This window comes from Scardinius erythrophthalmus (assembly GCF_964197995.2).
Source record: "Scardinius erythrophthalmus genome assembly, chromosome: 6".
Lineage (NCBI taxonomy): Eukaryota > Metazoa > Chordata > Actinopteri > Cypriniformes > Leuciscidae > Scardinius > Scardinius erythrophthalmus.
This window is the reverse complement of record NC_138226.1, coordinates 30,619,376-30,646,063: the sequence shown is the minus strand read 5'-3', so window position 1 is coordinate 30,646,063 and position 26,688 is coordinate 30,619,376. Positions and strand designations below refer to the sequence as shown.

The 26,688-nt window shown below is 37.0% G+C and overlaps 2 protein-coding genes across 8 annotated transcripts; both read left to right on the top strand.

Annotated features, from left to right (window-relative positions):
• The first annotated feature begins 1,060 nt into the window (after positions 1-1,060).
• ndufv3 (NADH:ubiquinone oxidoreductase subunit V3) lies at positions 1,061-9,862 on the top strand. Of its 3 annotated transcripts, XM_081368661.1 has the most exons (5): positions 1,061-1,168; positions 2,562-2,667; positions 5,633-5,737; positions 5,819-6,811; positions 9,562-9,862. In XM_081368661.1, exons 1-5 carry the CDS (start codon positions 1,124-1,126, stop codon positions 9,714-9,716), a joined length of 1,404 nt encoding a protein of 467 aa, XP_081224787.1. In that variant the 5' UTR covers positions 1,061-1,123; the 3' UTR covers positions 9,717-9,862. The 3 variants fall into 3 exon arrangements, with proteins under 3 accessions (XP_081224787.1, XP_081224786.1, XP_081224785.1); XM_081368660.1 differs by having other exon boundaries at positions 1,084-1,168; positions 5,633-6,811; XM_081368659.1 differs by having other exon boundaries at positions 1,084-1,168; positions 2,562-2,673; positions 5,633-6,811.
• A 606-nt stretch (positions 9,863-10,468) lies between these two features.
• On the top strand, positions 10,469-26,687 carry pknox1.1 (pbx/knotted 1 homeobox 1.1). 5 transcript variants are annotated; one of them, XM_081368665.1, is made up of 10 exons: positions 10,469-10,551; positions 14,460-14,590; positions 18,883-19,054; positions 19,132-19,302; positions 19,403-19,517; positions 21,564-21,661; positions 21,746-21,874; positions 21,966-22,042; positions 24,088-24,248; positions 25,163-26,681. In XM_081368665.1, exons 2-10 carry the CDS (start codon positions 14,460-14,462, stop codon positions 25,351-25,353), a joined length of 1,245 nt encoding a protein of 414 aa, XP_081224791.1. In that variant the 5' UTR covers positions 10,469-10,551; the 3' UTR covers positions 25,354-26,681. The 5 variants fall into 5 exon arrangements, with proteins under 5 accessions (XP_081224791.1, XP_081224792.1, XP_081224790.1 ...); XM_081368666.1 differs by having other exon boundaries at positions 10,475-10,551; positions 21,758-21,874; positions 25,163-26,687; XM_081368664.1 differs by lacking the exon at positions 10,469-10,551 and adding an exon at positions 10,562-11,656.
• The last annotated feature ends 1 nt before the right edge of the window (position 26,688 follows it).

The window sequence follows — 26,688 nt, the reverse complement described above, 5'->3', positions numbered from 1 at the left end:
AAATCAGTTTTGAACTTTTTTAAATTTGTGAAGAGTAAAGTTTATTCGTTTGTGTGTGAATGCTGTATGACAATATTTAGCAAACAATTTTAAGATGGTATTCTGCACCTATTTGGGTCATTCCTGGGTTTCAGTGCCTTTTGTGTCCTAAGATCATTATCTTACTGCCTTAAAATGTAGAACAATATCCATTTGAAAGCTGTCTTAGTCATAAATAACACCATTTGAACTCTAAGCATATTTAAGTTGATTAAAATAATAATTTAACACATTTTACAGCACTATGTTTCCTATGTCCCTAGGCTTGCGTTTTCCATTTACACTTACTATACCACTTACTAGTTTTTACATTGTTGGGTTTATCAGTAATGATTCTCTGTAATGTATAGAGTTTTTCAAGTAGGCTATTTTACATTCATTTGAACAATTATAGTAACGGATTTTAGCATGTCCTTCAAGTCCAATCTGTTATTTTTGACTACTTTCCCTTTAAATGAAAGTTTGAAAAGCTAAATGACATCATATCATAAAGCAGTCATCACTTCTGGGAAAACAACTTGAGCAAGTAAGTAAGTGATATTATTTTATCATTTTAACTGACTGTTTTGACAAATTTATGTTTCCAATTTGATGATATAATCCTCAAGACCTCAACACATCCAATCTGTTTAGGAAAATATATGAAAAAGTTAATAGGAAAAAAAAAACATTTTAAAATTACCATGAAATTATTTTTTTAGAAACCTTTTATGTTAACTTCTTGTTGCACAGACATGGCGCAGTGGCTGATTTTAGGTCACAATGTCCACTTTAGTGATGCTTTACATATTGTTTCCTATCAAAATCCAGTTCAGTATTATTGTAACTGGTTCTATGTGAGATCACCTATCCAATTTTTATACCAATTGTCCACCCTTTTTTTATTTTGTCCATTATTTTGTCACCGCGAATGACCCATTTAATGACAGAAGTACGCTAAATATTGTTAGAGATATTAAGTATGAGATACTTTTATGATCACGCTTTTAAAATAAAAAGTAAGTCTTGTTTTGAAGAAATTATCGATGAGGATTGAGTCGTGAATTTCATTTTCCACACGGACAATAATAACAGGAGAACAAAGATGGCGACGTCCCTGCTCAGGTTAGGTCGACTTGGATCTGTCAAGGTAATAATAGACTAATCTTTCTGATTTTTACGGAGATGATCTAGAGATACTTTGTAAATGTGCAAATGATCACGTGCCTTTTGAATGAGATAAAGACACGATAAAAAGGGACTTATATCCGTTATAACCTCAGTAGTGAAATTAAAAGCTGATGGATAGCTAATAGGCTATAACGTTAGTCATATCAGTGAAATGTTAAATTAAGTAATATAACAGTATATATATATATATATATATATATATATATATATATATATATATATATATATATATATATATATATATATATATAATATATATATAATATATTTGTACCAGTCAAAAGTTTGGAAACATTACTATTTTTAATGTTTTTGAAAGAAGTCTCTTATGCTCATCAAGCCTGCAGTAAAAAAAAAAAAACAGTAATATTATGAAATATTATTACAATTTAAAATAATGGTTCTCTTTTTTAATAGCCTATACTTTAAAATGTAATTTATTTTTGTGATGCAAAGCTGAATTTTCATCAGCAAGTACTCCAGTCTTTGGTGTCTTATGATCCTTCAGAAATCATTCTAATATGCTGATTTATGATCAATGTTGGAAACAGTTGTGCTGCTTAATATTTGTTTTATAACCTGAGATACTTTTTTCAGGATTATTTGATGAATAAAAAGTTAAAAAGAACTGTATTTATTTAGAATAGAAATCTTTTGTAACAATATACACTACCGTTCAAAAGTTTGGGAACAATAACTAATTTTTTTTTAAGAAATTAGTACTTTAATTCAACAAGGATGCGTTAAATTGATAAAAGGTGATGGTAACGATTTATATTGTTAGAAATGTTTTTATTTTGAATAAATGCTGTTTTTATGAATAAATGCTGTTAACGTTTTACTCATCAATGAATCCTGAAAAAAGTATTCCAAAAAAATATATTAAGCAGCACAACTGTTTCCATCATTGATAATAACTGAGTATCAAATCATCCTATTAGAATGATTTCTGAAGGATCATAAGACACCAAAGACTTGCTGATGAAAATTCAGCTTTGCATCACAAAAATAAATTACATCTTAAAATATATTAAAAAAGGGAACCATTATTTTAAATTGTAATAATAATAAAATATTTTTTTTTACTGCAGGCTTGATGAGCATAAGAGACTTCTTTCAAAAACATTAAAAATAGTAATGTTTCCAAACTTTTGACTGGTACTGTATATATGGATGGATGAATGAATGGATAGAAATATGTGTGTGTTATATTACTTGATTTAAGATTTCACTATCCATCTATACATCAGCATTTAATTTCACTATTTAGTGTGCTGTACTTAGTGTACCTAGTGAGTTGCATTAATTGTCTACTGTTTCAGAATAACATGTGTCTCTCTGTGTTCATACAGTGTCTCCTGCGTGAGGGCTGGAGCACACCTAGGGCCCCATTTGTTGCACCACTGTGCACTAAAGGCGATGTCCCACCCAAAACACCTAAAAAGGCAAAGGCTTCAAGTAAGAGTAAGGGCATGCTTATTATTTCCATCTTAAGTTTGAATCTTGAATTTCCTGTTGTTTCATGCACACATACTATATTATAGGCTAATCCAATCACACTTACAATGTGTCTACAGCATGATTATATGTTTCATCATTATTTGTGCTTAGAGTTGCTGTAAGTGATTAGCTATTTTGTATCTTCTTCCATAATTAGAGCCTGTCTCACTCTCAATACTCACTCTTGCAGTCTTTACACCTTACCACTGTCTACTTGCACTACGTGTTTCCTGTATTACACGTATTCAAGTGGTCATGAAGACTACAAGTGTGCTTAGAACTTTTAATTACCCGATGGGACACACTACATCATAGTGTTGTAAAAATACAAGTAATGTGTTAAAGAGCTTTATTTACATAGTTAGATTTGTATTACTTTCCAGTTTAAAATAAACATCTAAATGTCTGTTCAGTGGATCCTATATAACAGGATTGAATATATTTGTAATTCTTGTAATTAAGAGATTAAAAGCGGTTGTTAACACATTTCTCAGAACAACTAATATTTCAGTGATATAACAGGGACATTTATGCATGGTAATAAAATAAACTTGCAGCACCTTTAAGCGTATGTAGTTTTCATGTTCATTGCTGTGGAAGAAATTCAAAAGAACCATTTACTTTTGGCTGAACAGTTTGAGGACATACAATTGAAAGCCCATGCAGTAATACTATGTCTGCATTATTATCATTGGTCAAGGGATTCCTCAATTTTTTTATATCGAAGGTGACATTTATTTCAATTTGTAGTACTTTTATATGGCAAAATAATGGTTTTACTGACATTTTTTGGGGCAGGAAATATTGAAGGGCTTGTCCTGCGTTGTTTTTTTGTTTTGGTTTTTTTACATCACAGCCATAAGCCACGATTTGCTGCTAGTCAGTCACAGCAGGTGTTTATGATTTAGGGAAGGGAACATTCTCATTCAATAGAGCATTGTATCAGGCATGCAGAATTTGGATATGCCCTTGAAGATGATGTATCAGTATATTTCATGGAACAGAATTATTTGTACATTTCAGATGTGTGTATTTGGTAAAAGATTTGTCATGTTTTAGTAGTGCACTATGTACAGTCCTACCATTCAAATGTTTGGGGTCAGTAAGATAAACATGTTTTTGACAAGAGTATCTTATGCTCACCAAAACTACATTTATTTGATTAAAAATACAGTGTGAAAATATTGTGAAAATTATTGCAATTATATTTAATATATTTAAAAACGTAATTTATTCCTGTGATTCAGCTTTGATCACAGGAATAAATTACGTTTTTAAATATATTAAATATAATTGCAATAATCTTTCACAATATTTTCACACTGTATTCAAAGAATAAAAAGTAAAAAAAAAACAGCATTAATTTGAAATGAATGGTGCTACGATCAGGATTTTTGGGGCCGATCACAGAAATAAATAATACTATGTGATAAATAGAAAGGCTTTCTATTTATCATGTGGTGTTATTTATTTATTTTGCTATTCTTAATGTATATTACTTATTAAAATTAAGAGATGAGAAAGTATCATGAATCAACAATTCTATATTTATTGCCAAATAGTGTGCAACATGTTCCATTCCGTCTTTTAGAGGTGATTAGGAACAGCTTAGAGCTTAACAAATATCAACAGAAAGTAATCAAATGTAAAACAACACTGCATAGTCTTCACTGTATAAATTAAACATAGATTAATCCTACTAAATCTACGAAAGAGCAGCGAGTAATTTTCCCCTTGTCTTTTGTTGTTTGATTAACATTAATGACACAGACAACAGCAGGTTTGTTAGGCTGCTGTCACTTTAAGAGCTAATGCTCTGAAACGCTTGCAATTTAGCTCCCGGCTGTTTATGTTCACTTAAGTCAGAAACAACTGTGTTTAAGCAAATTATCACTAAGCCGGGCGTTTTAACATATTTATGTATGTATTTGACTGTTTATGCGTGAACCCGAAGCCCAAAGTTCACTTTGCTTGTCTCGGAGGACGCACACAGAAAGGCACTTGGAGAACATCTTTTGCGGCTCAATGCAGTTTCACTAACTCTTTATCAGCAAGCACATCCTGCTGTTTAGTAACAGTAGACTGCATTTTATGACAATCACTGATTTAGCGGATTTGGACGTTATGTTTGGGCTTTTAGGGAGGAACGAAAGCGCACCGCTGTTGAGGAAAGAATCGCACACAGCTCTGGCTGGTGAATGTAGTGAAGCAATTTTAGCTGTGCTTAGAAAAACTGTCTCGCGTGTTTTGCGTCATCTGATCGGCCTTTATAGAGACAATCGGCACCCAATTGATCAGAGCACTCTTAATAGAAATCTTTTGTAACATTTATAAATGTCTTTTCTATCCCCTTCTATCAATTTAATAAATCATTACTGTATAAAAGTACTCATTTATTAAAAAAAAAAAAATAATAATCTTACGACCCCAAACTTTGAAAGGTAGAGTAGATGGCCTCAAAAATTACAGACATGGACTTAAAGGCACACAACTTCAATTTTGATTTCATGTGGTCTTTAATTTAAATTATTGCTCTAGTATGTGAATGCTCATTAGCTGAACCACCCTGAAAAATGAAAATTTTCTCCTGGTTTCAGCTAAAGAGCCTCAGTTTGCATTTTGGTAAAACTTTATTGGTGATTTGAACTATTTTATTTAAGCTTACCAAACAGGTCTTTCCACATTCAAATAGAGCCGTAGTTGCACGCCTGTTGTCCAGATAGAGAATAGTTACCCTGGGAGGCGTTACCAAGATGGCTGCTGAGTGTTCTGACTTTCCTTAAAAAGGCACTTTGATAGGGTGTGTCAGGTTTTCTTATGGTGTTTGCTGGGTTTAATAGTTGCGTTGAACTGGAGGTTTTCTCAAATGTAATAAACTACAAAAACGATCTTATATATTTTATCCCATTTACCGTTTCCTCAGCCATAGAGGCCGATGAGCGGGCCTCTCTTCTAGCCTACAAGCCCGCTGTTGCCTTCCCCTCTAAGCTGTCTGCCGCAGGATTTCTTCTCAAAGACGTAGCTTTAGGTAAGTCTGAAACTGCTGAGGCGGTTTCCACACCCGCTGCAAATGAGACGACAGCTGACAGTCCTGTTGCTGAAACGGCAGCGGCGGACATTGCTGTAGAAGAGGCAAAGATCACGGAAGTCCCACCTACTAATGGAGCCACTGCAGAAATTGGAGGAAGTAAGACCTCGGATGTTAAGGCAGAAGTACAGAAAGATCAAGACGATACCTCTTCCTCATCCTCCAGTGATTCTGATTCAGACTCTGATTCTGATGATGAGAAACCAAAGACTGAAACACCGGTGCAGACTGGAGAGAAAGCAGCAGAAGAGAAGAAAGCTCCTGGACTGACAACTGAAGAAGTGGGTGTTCCAGATAAAGAAGCAAACCCTGAAACTACAGCATTTGGAGAAGCTCAAGAAAGTGCTGAAACTGTGACTAAAGCAACACCAGAAGAGGTTCCTGCACCAAGTGCTAAGCCAGTTGGATCAGTGGAGACCCTTATTGATCCTGCCCCTGTAATATCCTCCACGTCTGAAGCAGTTCCTGAAGTTTCCAGTGAAGCAGTTCCTGAAGTTTCCAGTGAAGCAGTTCCTGAAGTTTCCAGTGAAGCAGTTCCTGAAGTTTCCAGTGAAGCAGTTCCTGAAGTTTCCAGTGAAGCAGTTCCTGAAGTTTCCAGTGAAGCAGTTCCTGAAGCTTCCTGTGAATCCATTACAGTTGCCACTTCTGACAATATATTGGACTCTGCAACAGAAATTAAAACGGCTCCTACGGAGGAGATTGCTGTTGTAAAGGAACCAGAAATGAAAGTTGAAGAGGAACCAGAAATCAAAGTTGAAGAGACTGTCAAAGTTTCTGCAGAAGTTCCCCCAGAAGTCACTACAGAAGCCAGGTCTGAAGACGTAGCTGACACCGCTGTTGACGCTGGTCCTGACGTATCTTCCGAGGCTCCTGGAGATGTTCCTGCACCCAAAGCTGAGGCAGGAGCGCTGAACGCTGAAGGAACCCCTTCAGAAGAGCTGGTGGACCCTGCACCTGTGACCGCTGATGCTGTCGAGGCTCTGGCTGAGACGGACGTTGTGGAAACACCTGAGGGTACACCACACATCCTTACTCAGTTTCTTTCTCTGGATCCGTCACATCACAGAAACACATTTCTCTTACCTTTTTTTCAACACTAATATCTTTACATGGCTTTAGTGGGACTGCTGTTACTAAGGCTTTTGCTCAAATGGCTTCGCAACTTTTGATCTTCATTGTGCATTTGCTTTTTTAATTAGTTATTTTGTTAACATTTGCATGACATTGCATGACTTCTTTAGCATTTATTATTTCTACCTAAACAATGTTCCCTAGGTTGAGGTTTGAAGTGGCTTCTATTTATTATTCACTACTCGCTATTCCTCTGTCTGCATTATTAAAGTGTAATTAGCCATTTAACTCATTTCAAAATAGTCCTGCAGATCTTCTAGAGCGTAATTAACTGAACATGTTTTCCAAAGCTGTGTTTTCATCAACAAGTCTAACTCTAAGGAGCCGTTCACACATACAGCAGTAAATATCCGTCTATATATCTGTCTATATATCTGTCTGTCTATCTTTGTATGTCTATCTATCTATCTATCTATCTATCTATCTATCTATCTATCTATCTATCTATCTATCTATCTATCTATCTATCTATCTATCTATCTATCTATCTATCTATCTATCTATCTATCTATCTATCTATCTATCTATCTATCTATCTATCTATCTCTGCCTGTATTCCATCCATCCATCCATCCATCCATCCATCCATCCATCCATCCATCCATCCATCCATCCATCCATCCATCCATCCATCCATCCATCCATCCATCCATCCATCCATCCATCCATCCATCCATCCATCCATCCATCCATCCATCCATCCATCTCTGTCTGTCTGTCTGTCTATCTATCTCTGCCTGTATTCTATCTATCTATCTATCTATCTATCTATCTATCTATCTATCTGTCTGTCTGTCTGTCTGTCTGTCTGTCTGTCTGTCTGTCTGTCTGTCTGTCTGTCTGTCTGTCTGTCTGTCTGTCTGTCTGTCTGTCCAATCATTCATGTTAAAATAAATTATCCATTTGATCAGTTTTTCTAAAGATATGTCTCTTCAGTAACTGTAGGAACACCTGCTTGAACCAACAGTAACACCAGTGATAAACGTGCTGTGTGTGTGAACACTCTTTAAGGACACTGGAGGGGTAGAATGATTGTGGCTCACACACTCTTTTGCAGTAATTTTTCGCATTAAAAATTTGCTAGGCACCTCGGCTCAATTAACAAATCGATTTTTAATTGTAAAAAGTACCTAATAATCCACATGATCATCAACACCTTATTTACTTTTTGTGTCCACAAGAGCTAAGCTTGTGCTTTTGGTAGATTCAGTATTTAATTCAGTTTGTTACATTTGTACTTGAAATACAGTTTTCACACTTTCGTTGTGAAAGGACTGTGGCTGGGATAATGAATGTTTATTAAATTGAAGTCACATGTATCCCTTGGGCATTCAGAAGTAAAGTCAACATTCATAGAGCATATTGATGACCACACAGCCGTATATTACCAAAGCAGAGTATATGCACTATATAAGCTGTAGCGTTTTGAGTGCTGTTGAACCGGTTTCTTCCGCACCAGTGGACATGTATAGGGTAAAGCCAACTTTACACAATTTTACACTTTCCTTAATTGTTTACCCCTCCACAAGTGTAAGATTAACTTTTTGCTTTTGTGTGCCCCTCAATTGTTTTATAGTCATCGTATGAGCAATGTAAAGCGCTATTTTCACTCTTTCGCTCTTCCTGTCCCCGCATGAATGAACATCTCCACTCCCAGATCTGAATGTATATATTCTGTGCTTAATGTACACATTTTCTTGTTTTGTGAATTGAATATTGTTTATGTGATCGTGTTATGCTAAAGATAATATTGATGCTTTTTAGCACGTGAAGACTGAACACATTGTAATAATTCGTTCCCTTGATTTAATTCAATCATATCGAGGGAACAAATTAGTTCAACATGGCCACGATTTACTAAAACAAGAATTAATTCTTAATTCGTGGCCACTATATATATATTTTTGTCTGCATGTCATGTGCGGTGCTCCATAAATTACAAATAAGTGCATATGTTGAGAGTCATGAATGTGGGATGTTTCATTTATGAGTTTGTGCAGTTATGCTTTAGATTGGATGTTATAATTGTGTTTGTATAATATTGATGTTTATGGCAGAACTGAGCACGATAACAGAGTAATGTGGAAAGATCCTCTCTTTATTAGCATCTGGTTTACTGTTCTTGTTGTTAAAGTTTGATTTAGCTGTAGTGTGAAATGGAAAATTACAAAGTAATTAAGGTTATTGTGAGGGAAACTGTCAGACGTCTGAAAGGCTGGAGGCTCCTCACACCTTTTTGTGTAAAGGACCACCTGGGGATTGGAAGTGATTGAAAGGTGAAAGGTGTGATGAAAGGTGTGACGATTCCTCTCAGAAATGCGTTTGAAGAGTTACTAAGGGATTAACAGGAAGGCTCTTCCTTGGTTCTTTTAGATGTAATTCATTCTAGCATGTTTCATTTTTACTTTGATTCAACCTTGTTGGGAATATTTTCAATCGAGATTATCTTCTAATTTAAAACAAATGTTCAGTCAACCAAAATCATGGTTTCGCTTGGACTTGGTTAAATGGGCTTTTCTTTCTGAAACAACTTCTTGTCTTTCCATTGTTGTCAATGCACTTTTTGTTTTTGTGTTTTTTTCCCCCTAGTTTCACGTCTTACATTTAATCTCTTACATTATTAATTTCCTCAGAACAAGCCCCAGAGAAAGCCCCGGAGCCGGAGCCCTTTGACAACACCACGTACAAGAACCTGCAACACCACCAGTACAACGCGTACACCTTTGCTGATCTGGATGTAGAGATGTCTAAACACCGTCTGCCGCAGCCATCCGCCGGCCGGCGCTGAGTCTCCATCGCATGGCCTGTATCACTGTCCACAACCCTGTTTCTTCCCCATCTTCCTTTGTTCTTCAGATGATTTGCTGAGAAATCTCGAATCTTTACGCTAGAATTCTGTAATTATGGAATTAAAACAGATAATCTATAACTTCATCAGAGTGGTTTGGTTTTGTTTTGTTGCAGTTGTCTTCTACAGTATTTGAATAGTGTTTAGCTCACTTTACACTTATATTGTGAGACTACGCCTACTTTCACTTTATTACATTGTTTATTGCAAGACTTTAAATTCGCAAATGGTTTAAATGCTGTATTTCCATCATGATCGTGATGGAATAGTTATTTAAAAAGACAAAGAACAGACTTTATCTGTCTTTCTATCAATCTATCTAGATCTGTCTGTCCATCTATTGGTGTATCTATCTATCTATCTATCTATCTATCTATCTATCTATCTATCTATCTATCTATCTATCTATCTGTCTATCTGTCTGTCTGTCTGTCTGTCTGTCTGTCTGTCTGTCTGTCAATATCTTTCATTCATATCTATCTATCTGTCTGTCTGTCTGTCTGTCTAAAACACTAAACTGAATAAAAAATTAAACTGCACAACAATGGTACAGATTTTAGAACAAATTGTCCCGATCCTGGTTCTCCCATAACGGGGAGTGTTTAAAATATTCGCTGAGGGCGAGACTTCGCCTCTCCTCACGTCACAGCTCCGCCCTCTGCGTAAATATTCATGAGCTGAAGGCCCTGCGTGCCCTTGCGTCATGACGTAGCGCGACAAATGCGGATCCCGATTGCTGCAGCCGCTTGTCAGTGTGACGAAGATTGGCACCCAGGTAAGCTGTCACTCAAACTCGTCTTTTTCCGTTCCCTATCAATCAAACAATCCGAGCAACACAAAAATGCCCGGGGTTGAGTGAAAGAGAGCATACGCTGTTAGGGGCTCATGGGAGTTGCATGGGACAGTCGAGACAATCTTGTCCTGTTAATCTCTGGAAGTAAAAAAAAAAAAAAAATGTCGGCTTTTTAATAGACAGGAGGTTTCTTTCTAGCAAGGGCGAGCGCTGAGGGAAGGCCTGTGTTTAGCAGCTCTCAGTCAGGCCAGATGAGCGCGAGACAACCGTCTCCGGCCTAGATTCATATCATTATAGATGGATTTTAGACTAACAACAATTAAAATCGCACTAAATTGCGTTTACATCGAGGACAGCGCTCATGTGCAAGAAGCGCGAGGCACAGGATGAGATGGTGTTGACTCGCGGGCGGCACGCGCGCCCCGTGTGCGCTGCTATAGCGGCTCGCTCCCAGTGTTTGCTAGCGCGCTAATGCACGAGCTAACAACAGCTCTGTTCGTTTCTTGCAGAGGAACAAGGCGTTTTCTACTTCAGCGACCGCTGCTACGTTTTCTAATATGAGTCCAAATAATGTGAACGTTTATGCTAGACTGACGAGTGTTTTCTTGTTCTCCAAAGTTTGGTCATATGAGTCAGTAGCTAAACAGACCGCCGCCGAAAGACTGTAGCTAACGCTTCACGTCTCCTTCGTCTTCGTCTCCTTACACCAATAAAGCTTTAGCTTGACTTGTTTAGACATGTTTAATTATACACGAAATCCTGTATGTATTCTGGTCAAGACTGATTTACATGTCCTTGCCAATTTATGAATTTAGCATAGTTTGCACAATATTGTGCTTGGCAATGAATAGCATGTATGTATATTTGTAAAGGGATTCATTGAAAACACGTTAACTGAATGTCTCGGGACGTGAAATAAAGTATTCGTGCCCACCAGAACAGATGTCCGAGTGGGTGTGAATGTGTTTGTTTTAGCATGGAAATAATATGGAATGCCAAGTCTGACTAAATTGATGCTACCATATAAAATGACCATTCTCATGCGAGGGACCCCCCTCCCCTCCCGCATCCCCCTCCTCACTGTACGGTTAGATGCATTATTTATTTACATTTATTTTCTTTGAATCTTTTTTTTATATATATATATATATATATATATATATAAATTTGTATTATAGTATTATTTAAAGTAATGCATTACAATATCACATTACACCCTAAAAAGTAACTAGTTGCATTACTTGGTTACTTTTTATGAAAAGTATTGCATCACATTACTTTTTACCACCTGAGTTGAGATTATTTGTTTTTAATAATAAAAAACAAAAGTTCTGTTTTTTTCTAAACCGTTCAGCTGTGCTGCCATTCTGCATTGCATAAGAATAGGACACAGGAGAAGAAAGTTTAACATTTTTACTTCAGCAATAAAAAAAATGGAAACATAAAAGTGATGTTTATCAAAAGTAATTTTTGAATTGGTTACTATACTTCAATATCCATTATGTTTACACAATGCACACAACACAAGCGTGCCGCTCAAGCCCTGAAAAATGAAGCCAAAACGTCTCGATCGCCCCCCGGTGGCTGCCTGGTCCTAGTATAGGTCATAAGACCCGCCTCCCCATGTTATTCAACGGGACGTGAGACCAACTAAACAATTAAATTACACTTCAAATATATTTTTTTCCAAAGGTGGTTTCTTTCATTTGCTGTCGTTTTAATCACGCTGATGTAAGTTCAAGTGTCTGTTTCAAAAATAAATTGTTTTTTAGTTAGTTACGTGATGCGGTGGTGTAACGTCATGATTGACAGCTGTGATTGACAGGTTCTCTGAGCGAAGTACTCACTGAAGCACCTACGGACATTTTTTTCGGGATCTTCGGAGGACTGAGGATATTGTATTTACTTTATTTTAACAAGCCTCTTGTCGTACTGCAATCAATTTTTAAAAAAGTGTGCAGAATCAACTCTCCCTGAGTGAGTTCTGCGAGAGTGAGGGCGGAGCGTTGATCTCGCGGCTTTACTTCCTGCTCACTACTGCCAGAGCCCGTCTACGGAGAGCCTGCCCACTCCCTATTAAGTCCTATTGTACCGAATTTTGGTTGTAGTACCACCAGAGTTCCACTGGGGGCGATCGCCATGAGTGCAAAATGAATGGGAGTCAATGGGGCTAGACGGCTAAATTTGTCTCTTTCACCCGATTGCTGTTGAGAAATCTCAGATCTGATTGTAGATTTTGCAAGTTCAACGTGGGTTTTAGGTCGAAAGTTGAATGAACGAGTACTTATGTCGTTTTGATTTCTTACAGGTTGAGTTGTTGTTGCCCATAACACGCTAGCATTCTGCTAATGACGTCAGCATTCTGACGTCATTGACATTTTAAAAGACTTTTTAAAGCAAATAAGTGACTCTAAAAAATCTAACACCCAGCAATGTGTAATTTCTTTGCATCTCCTTTCGAATACAACATTCAAATTACTAGACAAAAAATTATATCCTGAGAAAAGTGGATTTTGAGGGGTATACCGCCATAGACCTCCATTCATTCTGCACTCGTCCTGTGAGCGCCCTCATATGGAATCAGAGAGAAACTGCAGTCAGTTCAGAAGCAGAAGTTTACTGAGAGTGAAACTTCTCGCCATATTAGACATTCTCTGCTACTGCGCAGGTCTGGTCCCGAGATCGCTACTGCGCAGACTCAAGTTCCAATATGTCAGCGCCATATCGGGACTCTGGCGGCTTCAGTTCTTATCAATGGAAGAGAGCGAAGGGGCGTCGTCCATCTTTTTTTACAGTCTATGACACAACACCTCTGCCTCTTAAGGCCCTGATATACTCACAACAAAGTTATTTTCTGTTCTTTGCTTTGGGGTAAAACGTAGTTTGAAATATATATACAATATGCTGTTATCTAACATCCTGATGTCGCCCCCACACTGCTGAGAGCAGAGTTTAGATGAATATGTAAATATGTGCTGTGCGCTTGGCTTTCAATAACAAAATAAATACACACAAAAAAAGACAGCGGTGAGAAAACAGCAGTTAAGAAAGCATCTGATCGTAGCTGTGGATATGTTTGCACAAGCTCTGAAATTCTGCACTCTGGTAAAGCGACGTTAAAAATATTTCCACGTCAAAGGCGGAGCCTCAGAGCCACACCCACCTTTATGTAATCACCGTGGACCAATGGTAGTTCGAAGGTGTTCACCAGCAAGCTGTTTCAAACTCCTGAAACGAACACAACGCAAACTTGTTTTTTTGTCTGATTTTGTTCAAAATTACGTCACGCCAGATTATTCTTCGATTTCGTTTGAAGTGTATCGGGGCCTTACTCATGTTTTCTCTCAACATGGGGACAGGAGAGGTGTCAGTTCTTTGAAAAAGAAACTCAGATATTTTGAAGGTTTTTTTTTTTTTTCTCTAAAATAAATCAAAGTAGGGTTTTAAACTGTACAGAAATGGCAAACCACATCAAATGAATAGAAATGTAAATGTTTACTTTGACCTCCTGAGGTTGACGATCAAAATTTAATTCGATTTTTTTTTTTTTTTTTTCTAAAAAAAGTAACAAAATCACATAAATCAGGGTTTTAAACTGTACAAAAATTAAACCTAATACAAAACTAATAGAAAATAAAGAACTATTATAATACTTTATTTGACCTCCTGAAGCTGATAATCAACATTTTGAAATATTTTTTATAAATATTTAATTGCTGTCCATGTGTCATTTTCGGTACAACTTTAACTGTTAAAGTGTCCATTATGAAGCATTATAAAGTCACTGAGCTAAAAAATGCTAAAATAGTACTGTCAAGCAAATAGTTAATCCTAGTAAATGTTATTAAATGTAAATGTTAGTAAATGTTTTGTGTTTTCCCCTGGATTAGATGGAGGTAATGGAGCAGTCGGAGAGTGACCTTGAAAAGGGCTTTGCCAATGGAAGCACCGGAAGCTCCAGCAGTCCTGTGTCCTCTGAACCACAAACACAGATGGATGTCGACAAAGCCTGTATATATAGGTGACATAATTGTCCACATGTACACACAAACTCTCAAGTCAAATCTTCAAAATATATTTAATCTGAAAAAAAAATATTATCTGTTAATCAAATGTATCACGTTTTCCACAAAAATCTTAAGAAGCACAACTGTTTTCAACATGGATAATAATTGAGAACAGCATATTAGAACGATTTCTGAAAGATCATGTGACACTGAAGACTGGAGTAATGATCCTGAAAATTCAGCTTTGCATCACAGGAATAAATTACTTTGGAATAAATTAAGTCAAGTATATTTGTATAGCATTTTTCACAATACAGAGTGTATCAAAGCAGCTTCACAGTATTAAATCAAAATAACACAAGGTTTGTTTCTAGTGGAAAAAACGTCCACGTTTGGTAATGCTGATCAATAGTATTATTGATTGATTAAATTCAATTAAATATCCCCAACTGAGCAAGCCAAAGGCAACAGTGGCAAGGAACCGAAAAACTCCATCAAGTTACCTAATGGTGACCTAAAACTCCATCAGGTGACCTAATGGAGAAAAAAAAAACCTTGGGAGAACCCAGGCTCAGTCGGGGGCCAGTTCTCCTCTGGCGTTTATGAACTAGAGGTCGGATTTAACTGTAAGATTAAAATTATTATATGAATGCCTGGCTGAAGAGATGCGTCTTTAATCTAGTTTTAAACTGGGTGAGCGAATCTGAGCAACGAACAGTATCAGGAAGACTATTCCAGAGTTTTGGAGCTAAATGTGAAAATGCTCTCCCTCCTTTGGTGGATCTGGATATCCTAGGTATGACCAAAAGCCTCGAATTTAGGGATCTTAAAGAGCGCGATGGATTATAGGGCGATAGAAGATCCGTTAAATAGACTGGAGCTAAGCCGTTTAGGGCTTTATAAGTCAGTAGCAATACCTTGTAGTTAATACGGGTCTTTATAGGTATGTAGTGATATTAAAATCGGTGTTATATGATCATATTTTCTTGATCTAGTAAGAACTCTAGCGGCTGCATTTTGGACTAACTGTAGTTTGTTTATTGAGGATGCAGGACAACCAGCTAATAAAGCATTACAGTAATCTAGTCTCGATGTCATGAATGCAAGAACTAACTTTTCTGCATCAGAAACAGATAGCATATTACGTAGCTTAGTAATGTTTCTAAGGTGGAAAAATGCTGTTTTTGTAACATGAAATATGATTTTCAAAAGACAGGTTGCAGTCTAGTATAACAGCCAGGTCTTTTACTGTAGAGGATAAAGTAACAGGACATCCTACTATGTTAAAGTTGTATTGTGAGAGGTCTTGTGGGCGGTTTTTTTAACCGACAAGTAGTACCTCTGTCTTGTCTGAATTTAATAAAAGAAAATTGCACGTCATCCAATCTTTTATATCTTTAACACACTCTGTCAGTTTGGATAATTTAGCGTTTTCATCTGGCCGTGATGAAATATAGATTTGAGTGTCATCAGCATAACAATGGAAACTAATTCCATGTTTCCTTATAATATTTCCAAGTGGCAGCATATATATTGAGAATAATAGAGGGCCTAACACTGATCCCTGCGGCACTCCATAGTTTACTGAAGTTATGATCGATTTTTCTCCATTTAAATAGACAAAATGGTAGCGGTCAGATAGGTATGATTTGAACCAGCTTAATGCTTGTCCTTGAACACCAGTATAATTTTGTAGTCGATCTAAGATTATCGTGTCATCTATAGTATCGAACGCAGCACTAAGATCAAGTAAAACTAGTATTGAGATACAGCCTTGGTCAGAAGCTAATAGTAAATCATTTGTGATTTTAACGAGCGCAGTTTCAGTGCTATGGTGCGGCCTGTATCCAGACTGAAACTTTCCATAGATGTAATTTCCTTGCAAGAAAGAGCCCAGTTGGGTGGATACAACTTTTTCTAACATTTTAGACCAGGGGTGGGCAAACTACGGCCCGCGGGCCACATGTGGCCCGTTAGGCTGTTTAATCCGGCCCGCCGAGTATTTAAAAAATTGTCTTAAGATCGCATTAATTTTGCCTTTTTTCTTGCAATACTTTGCCTTATATATTGCGTTGCATATATTTGACAATCGGAATATCAGATATTGCATGCATGCCATAGCTAACAAATGTAAAAAAGGAAAAATGACATAAAAGCTGATCATCATTCATTCAGCGCTGTTGTGGCTGGCTGCGGTGCGTCACGTAACAAGCAATGACGCGTCACCATGGAAACCAAACAGACAGCGACTTAAAGGAGAACTTGGTAGCTTTTTTAACTTAATAAAACTGTCTAGAAATCATTTGGATGGTTAAACAACCTGTTCTGGTGATATTGGTGACTTTCCCCGCTCCCCCCAGCGTTCCCAGGCGGAAAACCAACCTTGCAACTTGTTCACTACCGTCCCGGCAAGATAGAAATTGGAAGTCTCGTGAGAAGCGAAAGCGAGAACGAGAACGAGCGCGAAACACAAATTGCTTTACGGCAATTCGACATAAACACACGCATGTATTACCAGATTACCCACCTCGATAGACATAGCTCCACGCGATACAGTTGGCTTGCTCCGATCAAAACAAACGCACATGAGCAGCGGTAGAGAAGGGGAGGAGGCCGCCGCAAGTGAGTTTTTTACGACTGTGTTGTGAAATATACGCCCCACCACAGCTGTAGGGGGAGCTCGTGGGGAAAACATGCGACAACAAAAGGGAAAATCAGCGAAGAAGTGACTAGAGTTCGCTAGAGTTGCCGAGTTCTGCTTTAAGCCAGACTGGTTGCACGTTAATGTTTTTTCCTTTTTTGGAAGCTCACAGAGAAAAAAATGTTTGGTAACCGCTTGCACACCTTAGTTTTTCCTTTGATTTGTCTGCTATTTATTTTTAGTTATTTTAAATATTAGTTATTTAGCTCCTCTGGATTTGTGGATGTATCCTGACTGATTCCGTTATCGCCCGGCTTTCGACTACGCTCGTGTCTGCCATGTTAGTGCTACAGAACCCTTTTTTTTTTTTTTTTTTTTATTAAATGTTCTGATCTACCTTTGCTTTTTATGTTTTAATTTATTATTCTTAAAATAAATTTGTATTCGTTTATTTCGGTTTTTTTTTCCACAAATGACTTTTGGAAGTGCAAATTGCCATGCAGTTTTGATAAAGGTAAATTAACGTAACCTTCTGTCATTTTTACTCTTCTAAGTGTACACTTGCAGGTATTTTGTTTCTAATTTACTGTTAGGCCCATGAAATAATAATAAGAATAAACAATATTTAAAAAGTATAGGCTATCTAAAATCTGACTAATTAAAAATTAACATCAAGACATAACATGCTAAATGGGGGATATCTAACATAAAAAAATGTATTGTCACAATATCGTCTCTCAGATGTTGAATTTCGCGCAGACGTTGCCACAACGTAAATGTGTTTGCTCAGCACGATCTCATGATACCACGAATTGTATTTGTAGTGCTTATGATACGCAAATTTCGCGTGCATATGATACGCACTTTATGGCATGTAATAGGCACGCACTCCACACCCCTAATCCTAACCAAGGGGTTTACAGTGCAGCATATGCACGCAAAAAAAAAAAAAAAACTTTTTGCCGTATAAATGGCACGAGAAATAAAATTTGTGGTATAGATACGCACTTTCATGAGATCGTGCTTCATAATCTGCTACTGGGCCGGCCCTCTGTCAAGTTTTAAAACCCAGTGTGGCCCTTGAGCCAAAAAGTTTGCCCACCCCTGTTTTAGACATAAATTGAAGATTTGAAATGGGTCTATAATTTGCTAGATTATGTGGATCTAATTGTGGTTTCTTAATGAGTGGTTTTATAACTGCCAGTTTAAATGCTCTTGGAACATGACCTAAAGTTAAAGATGAGTTAATAATATTGAGAAGAGGCTCTTCCACTATAGGTAACACTTCTTTCAGTAGTTTAGTTGGTATAGGATCTAATAAACATGTTGTTGTTTTAGATGAAGTGATAAGTTTATTTAACTCTTTTTGTTCTATAGTTGTAAAGCACTGTAATTGTTCTTGCGATTTTAAATTGTAATAATATTCCACAATATTACAGTTTTTACTGTATTTGTTTGACTGTATTACAGTTTTTATTTGATTTGAGATCAAGTTAAATGCAGCCTTGGTGAGCATAAGAGACTTCTTTCAAACACATAAAAAATCTTGCCGACTTTTGTAAAACTTTTGACCAGTAGTGTATTTTTACGCTCAAATGTGTACCGGATCTGTGAGTTCCACCTTGAACAGTGTCGTCTCTTACACACGATTCTTCTCAACCACAGACATCCTCTTTTCCCTCTCTTGGCTCTGCTGTTTGAGAAGTGTGAGCAGTCGACTCAGAGCTCTGACTGTGTGACATCTGCAAGTTTTGATGTTGACATTGAGAACTTTGTCCGCAGTCAAGAGAAAGAGGGCAAAGCCTTCTTTAGTGAAGACCCTGACCTCGACAACTTGGTAAGAGACAGATGGGGTCAAAATAGCTATTATTATCATTATAATATTCAAACTGACAAGTGTTTCTTTGCCATCAGATGGTCAAAGCCATCCAGGTGCTGAGGATTCATCTGTTAGAGCTAGAGAAAGTTAGTGACCTGTGCAAGGACTTCTGCAGCCGTTACATTTCCTGCCTCAAGACCAAGATGAACAGCGAGACACTACTGAGTGGAGAACCAGGCAGCCCGTACTCTCCAGTCCACGACCAGGTAAATGCCTTTGCACTCTTATTGTAGACTCACACTCAAAGCAAGTACATTAAGGAGATTTTTATTGTTGCTGTTGTTTTATTTATTTATTCTTTTGCAGATGGTCAACTCTTTCTCTAGTGCCCTCAGCCCCCAAGGCCTTGTGGTGCCCTCACCAGGTCTTCAACAAGGCAATGTTACAGTGACAGCAGTCAATCCATCACAAGTCGTTCCAGGTACACAGTTCATTTGTTACAAACTTCAGCAGGAAAGCTGCTTTTGCACTCAGACAAGAGACATTCCAGACATTCCTGTCTCAGACAAGAGACATTCCAGAAGTTATTCGTTTTCCAATAAAGAACAGTATGGGAGCTGCGTCAGATGGTACATTTGCAGATCCAAATTGACCTTTTGTGGCGTTGAAATATTTGAAGTTTTGTGGATAGATTATAAGCATCCTCCTGACCCGATGTGACACATTCTGATCAAAATGATGAGCCCGAGGTGAAAATTATCAATATTTACACACTAAAATGTTGTTCTTTAAACACTAGTTTTGTAAAACAGTATAACTATACCTACTTTTTTTTTTTTTTTTTTTGCAATCACTTAGGTCACCTTTTCAAAACTTTTCACATATTGAGCACAACAGCAGACATTAGCTATGTTTCCATCTGAAGTTGCGAATTTAACTTATGCGCAAAATGGGAATATCGCAGAAAACATTTGCAAATAAAACACTGTTTCCATCCAGTGAGTCGAAGAGAACAAAATCATCACTTCTTGATAAACTGAACATCACTATGAAAAATAGGAGAAGCCACTGTATATAATAATGACAACAGACTTTACTCAGGCATTTCAGAATGACCAAAACAGCATTTCAGATTCTGTGCAAAAGGATCAGTCCACTGGTTAGTCCAGTTATGCCGTCCCATCGCGCAGTCACATGATTTTTTTGATGCGCATTGAGAAATGTATTTGTTAAATGTGTTACCATTGGAGTTTATTAGCATGTTTTCTTATCTGATAAAACATGTATCGGACTCAAACGAGCACATACGGTTTGTATGCGCGTTGAGAATTTATGAGCATATTGGCGATATCCCAAAATGCGCATAAAAATAGGTGGATGGAAACAGATTATGTGGGCTAAACTGTGGAGCATTTATCATTGCTTTGGCACAAAATGCATTTAATGACTACTACTTTCAATTTGCATGAATTATTTTCTCCCTCAAACACAGTCTGCCAAACTCAATGTACCTACTGGCCAATTTGCACATGTTTACATGCTCTTTTCAAAACTGTTAAACTTAATTTCAAAACCCTAACATAATACAAACATGAATAAGACAGATATTTGCTACATTTTTACAGTAATACCACCTTGAAATATATTCCAAATCTAAAAAATGAAATGCTGTCAAAACAATTATATGTAGCTGAACACTTACACAGGTGTTAGTCTTTCAGTTTCATTACCATCTATACAAAAGAGGAAAACACAGGAATAATTTTGTACTGTAATGCAATTGCAAACATGGATCATGTAACATGTACAGCTGTCAGTTCTGAACAGTAGAGAGCTGTCATTTTAGATTTTTTTTTTAATGCTGTCTGTAAGTGTTTTTTAGTCATTGTTCAAGTGACTAAGTGTGTTTGTTGGGTGAAAACATTTGTTAGTGCTTGATTTGAGACATAAGTGAAGTGTTTTGGTAGTTTTAGTGCATTTTGGATGTGAAATTGACTGCTGTGCCAAGCTCAAAATGCAACAAACATATGTGAATATCAGAGAGAGTGGAAAGGTGTCTTTTTAAAGTTGAAAAATGTGATTGTTTTATAAAGTCGTGTTGTGGCACTTTCATATATTTAGATGCTTTAGTAAAAACATGCCTATTTTTAATATGTTTTGTTTTATTTAAACAATTACACATTTATTATTGGGGCAAATAAAATTATAAATAAAATATGCCTTTTGTTATTTAGAACTAGATTTTGCGGTAACACTTTATTTGACAGTGTCCTCATCACATGTAGATACTGTAGTAATAACTATAAATTATGCATAATTACCCTAACCCTATAGTAAGTACATGTTGTTAATTATTATTACTCAGTCAATGTATAATTATAACACTGTAACACGGACACCTTAAAATAAAGTGTAACCGATAATTTTGCTTCTTACATGTGAACATTTTAAATCTGATTGGCATACATGGTGATTTGTTTGAAATAATGGTTCCTCTGATTGAAAAAAACCTCTCCTTTTTGTGCAGGTAATACAATATATCAGCCAGTGAATATGGTCACACCACAGGGACAAGTGGTGACACAAGCCATCTCACCTGGAACAATACATATCCAGAACTCACAGGTTTGCTTTACACTCCAGCTGATCTCATTTAAACATCGATCACAGTCAGATTCACTGATCATTCACTGCTTGTACTTACTGTAGTTCCAACTTCAGTTCAATCAGGACTTGAGTTTCTTCGGAGGAGACGACAGCTCGCCTAAAAACAAGCGTGGCGTTCTCCCCAAACAAGCTACCAACGTCATGCGCTCCTGGCTCTTCCAGCACATTGCGGTTAGTAGGCAAACAAATGTTTAAAGGCAACCCGTTTTGCTTTGCCTTCTATAAATTCTTAAACACTCCACTGTTCAACTTCTTTATCTAGCACCCCTATCCCACTGAAGAAGAGAAAAAGCAAATTGCAACTCAAACAAACCTGACTTTACTCCAAGTCAACAATTGGTAAGTTAATTTAGCAATCACACAAAGTAGACAGTGACCAAGCCAGTTGATTTATCTATTTGATTTGATTTGATATGGCCGACACACAACCTAAAGAACGACGTTCAGATGAACAAATAGCAAAGAAGAGGGAAAAGGAATGCGTGAAGTCCTGAATTTACATCGGAAAATCCTGTTTCAGGAAGCATGGAGGGGAGGAGGGAGGGTCGAGCTAGCCTACGTTTTGTTTGACAATACTTCGAACGTCAACAAGAAGTGACGTCACCCAACATCGCTTAGAGCACCTTTAATAAAATCATAGAATTATGAGCCTTTTTAATACATTTATATCCATTTTTTTTTTTTTTTAAGAAATCAATTTTGTTCCCATGACTCTCGGCCTCACCCTGCTTGCCACAAACTTTTTTTATCCAGTCATTATTGCTGCATTATTATAGACGTATGAATTTGAAGTCCTTTTAAAAAATATGCTTTGTTGAAAATACTGTTTTTCACGTTATTGTTCACTTTAATCTGTTTTATTTTACCTACATAACATCAGTTTTCTTAATTAATCATCAACATAGCTGATTACTTGATTATCAAAATGATGCGATAGCACTATTTTAAAGTTGCTAGTCTTAATCAAATACTGTGCCTTTATGTATTTCCTTAAATATTCCGATATCCATATTTTTTTCTTCTTTTCCCCCCCTTGCATTATCTGCCATCTTAAGTTGATGCTGCCTTCATGTGATCCGGGGAAACTCATACCTTGACATGACATGTAACGGATTAAAGTCCTATACGTAACAAGGAAGTAGCATAAGCAAAGTGGAATAATTTAAATTGTTTACAGAATACCAAAATAAATACAATTTCAGTTCAAAATTTAATCAATTTCTTTCACTTACACATATCTATCCGTACATATCAAACCTAAATGTGTGTTTGTGTTACATTAAGTAAACCTTGAAAGTCAAGTGATTTCCTTGTTGTTTATGAGCTGTTCCGTACATCACACCTTTAATAAGCTTGAAATGAAATAAAAATCACTTACAAAATCATTCATTATTATTCACTACAGATTTGCTTTCCACTCACTGATCTCTATATATAGATTATAGATATTTTATATAATTTTATCTGTATTATAAATCAGTGCTTCCGCAATGTTTCAAATTGACAAGTCACACTGCGCTTCCAAACTTACAACTCTGCAAATCTTGGTATCATCCAGAGTTTTCCACTTGAAAATGTGACTTTGCACAGTCATTCATGTGCTTCGAAATATATTCCAATATTTCTGACTCCACTTGAAGGGCACGTTATGTTTTTCTCACTGCCCTTGACAAAATGCATTCTGGGATTGCCTTCTCCACTAAGATTATATGTGATACCGCCTTTTTGGCCAAAAAAGACAGCATAATTAAGTTGTGTACCCTTTTGAAAAAGCCTTTGTGTCTAATGCCAGGCTTTTCGATATCATCAGTATCGCAAATATCATCTTTCTCCATGTTTTGTTCAATTTAATATAATAGTGTTCTCATGTTATGTAATATGACCGTCCCAATCATAGTTATTATTAGTCCTGCATTGCTGATTGAGCTGCGCGCTGAATGAACACCGGTAAACTGGAGCACTTTGCTAGCACATTATTTAACTCAAAGAAACGCATCCTATATGTGATTAATCGGATATATACAAAATAAACATATTACTAATTATATCTGTTATATCAGTTACATGCCATTCAGAATGACTCATGTTGTGGATGTGCTCTTCCTGGAGCAACGCGATGAAACACGGCAACTAAACCCAAATAATTCACAATGTTTTATTACATTATTGTTCTCTTTATAATGTTATGTAATATTACAGTCCCAGTCATAGTCATTATTAGTTGTGCATTGCTGTTTGAGCTGCGCGCACTAAAGATGATCACCGTATTGCTTTACTACCGCGTTAATTCTTAACCAAATGCATCCTATATGAGATAAATTAGATCTAGATAGGCCTACTCAAAATATTACAATATTACAACTTACATTTGCATCTGTCCTCAGGTTTATTAATGCTCGAAGACGGATCTTGCAGCCGATGCTGGATGCCAACTCAACAGAGTCAGCTAAAACCAAGAAGAAAGCTCAGAGCCGCCCACTACACCGCTTCTGGTCCGACACCATCGCCTCGTCTGGAACCCAGCAGCAGCTCACAATGCCAGACGGTACTTCCTCAAGATAATGTCGTCTTATAACACTCATGGCCCAATCTTAAGGCCCTGACACACCAAGCCAACTGTCGGCCATCGGCCAGTGTGTGTTTGTGGTGTCTTCTGCTCTAGTCGGACCCCATCAGGGGGGTTTTGGCCATGGTTTTGGCTTTTTTTGAGCATGTTGAATCGTTGTGCGTCGGTGGTGAGAGAGAGAGAGAACTCTCTTGGCTGTTCAGCTTAGCGAAAGAGCAAAGAAATAAAGCACGAGAATAAAAGCAATAGTAATGAAAGCGAGCAAAGAAGACAAGACGGCACAGAAGGCTGTTCTAATTTTACGTTATCTTACCCGAGCTTTCCAATACGAGAATGTTCATAATAACATGAGCCACCTAGAATGAAGCAAGTGATCAACATGATTGATATTCAAAATGGTAAGCAAGCGCCACTTTGTTTACGGTTTGTATATCTGCAGTCCTAGGGTTCCTGAATATACAGTCATATTTCGAATTACAGGGGGTACTGGGGGGTACTATACCCCCAAAGGGACAGAAATATCTGTTTTGGGGGGGGTCAGATAATTTTTCTGATATTGTGGAAAAATATAATTACAGTTACAATACAAGTCAACTCCTATTTTCACTGTAGGAACATTTTAATGTAAAGCGATTTCAGACACCCCTATTGTGGACCGTACCATTTTTAACCACCGTGGCTAGAAGCAACGGATATAGAGAACGACTTCAACTTCTCAAGCAAGTGTCAACGTTGAATGACAAAACGCTAGTTTCATAAAGTGTCATTCTTTTCAACATTCCTTACCTATGGTGCGTCATTGCTTTTAAACCCATAATCTCCATGTCCTTGGTTTCATATTACAGATTTCAACTGAATTTTGAGAGTGGGGTGTGTATTGTCTTTGTGTGCAGGTAGTGTGGTTACAGTGGGGATGAATGTAGACGGCTTCCAGGCACTTTCATCAGACGGAGCGACTCTCGCCATGCAGCAAGTCCTGATGGGAAACCACAGCGAGGACGAATCGGAAGAAAGCTGCAATGAAGACGACACAGATTTGTCTTCTGCCAACATGACCGGGCTGGGTTTAGACGTTAGCGACTGAGCCACGCGGATTGCAGGTCACACACTGCATGCTTACATTTACATCGGAAAAAACTTGCACATGCCGCTTGTTGCAAGAGATCCAGTCCCTTCGTAGATTTTCAGCAAAGCTGATACTTGTGCACTACAGAATAATTAAGAGTACTGTATGTTGGCCTATACGTTACACAAACACACACAAACCGTTTACAGAGAGCACAGCATTACTGAGAGGTGCAGTGTGCGAGGAGTTGCGTTTCACGTGCAGGTGTGTGCACTTTTATACAGATACACTTCTAGAAAATTGCAAAAATTGAACACAGGAAAGATTTTAAGCTTCTTTAGTGGATGTTTGGTAATGATTTTGTTTTCTATATTAACTCATTTGAATGCCAAGAACTTAAGAGTTTGTCGTTGTGCTGGTTTTATTCACACTGCATGTTCATGTTTTCTTCAGTATGCCCACGCTTGTAGAGAGGCTCCGTGACGGAGAAAAGAGATTATTTTTATATATGAATGTTGTAAAATAAAAAAGGTGTTGTTTTTTTCTTTTCTTTTTTTTTTTTTTTTAGTTTGTGTTTTATAAGGGAATATTTATGTACAGAAACTATACTCCGATGCCCTGTTTTCAGGGGATGACTTGCATTTTTTAGAAAAAAAAAACATATGTTGGATTATAAACCATTTTTAAATATGTAAATTGGTTTTAACACTCACTTACAAAATGCCTTACATATTCTTTTGTAAAACTATTATGCTGATAAGCACAGAAAGCCTGATACATTGACTAAATTGAGGAATATCAGTGAAATCAAAGTCTCTTCCAGTAATCTTTGTCCTTATGCTGTTCCTTCGTTTCAGAGGGACTCGTTGTTTTTGCTCTATTGGCGAACATAGTTTGATCTAAACATGTACAAAGCTTCCCATATCAGTCAGTTTTATGAAATATGCTTTGGAAATGGAGATGGCATAAAATGTCCATATTAAAGTCAAATAAAGGTCAAGTCTGAATATTTTGTCACCATTTTACATTAAATGTTGTTAATTGTGTGCTGGTTTTGAACAATTATTTAATTACTGTAAACACTACAATAGTATAACATTAAGGTTTTACGAAGGTTTGCAAATATGAAAATACTTTTTGCATGGATGGGGCCTTTGTCCCTTTTTCTCCCTATTTATTGCATTAGACATAAGCACATTGTCACGTTCTGTGTCTCTGGAAACACTTGTGTAAGTAATTACTCATGACACAACGGAGCATTGTTTGACAGGTATTTCTTAAGACAATAGCAAGTACTGTATAAGACTACTTACACCAAATAAAACTTTTCCAGATTTGAGTGCATGTAATATA

Excerpts from the sequence above, each read along its gene's own strand:
- ndufv3 (XM_081368659.1), top strand. The coding sequence starts at position 1,124 with ATGGCGACGTCCCTGCTCAGGTTAGGTCGACTTGGATCTGTCAAG. Across the intron at positions 1,169-2,561 it reads GTCGACTTGGATCTGTCAAG|TGTCTCCTGCGTGAGGGCTG; the intron begins GTAATAATAGAC and ends GTGTTCATACAG. Across the intron at positions 2,674-5,632 it reads GGCAAAGGCTTCAAGTAAGA|CCATAGAGGCCGATGAGCGG; the intron begins GTAAGGGCATGC and ends CCGTTTCCTCAG.
- pknox1.1 (XM_081368662.1), top strand. The coding sequence starts at position 11,562 with ATGCCAAGTCTGACTAAATTGATGCTACCATATAAAATGACCATTCTC. Across the intron at positions 22,043-24,087 it reads TTACTCCAAGTCAACAATTG|GTTTATTAATGCTCGAAGAC; the intron begins GTAAGTTAATTT and ends ATCTGTCCTCAG. Across the intron at positions 24,249-25,162 it reads GCAGCTCACAATGCCAGACG|GTAGTGTGGTTACAGTGGGG; the intron begins GTACTTCCTCAA and ends CTTTGTGTGCAG.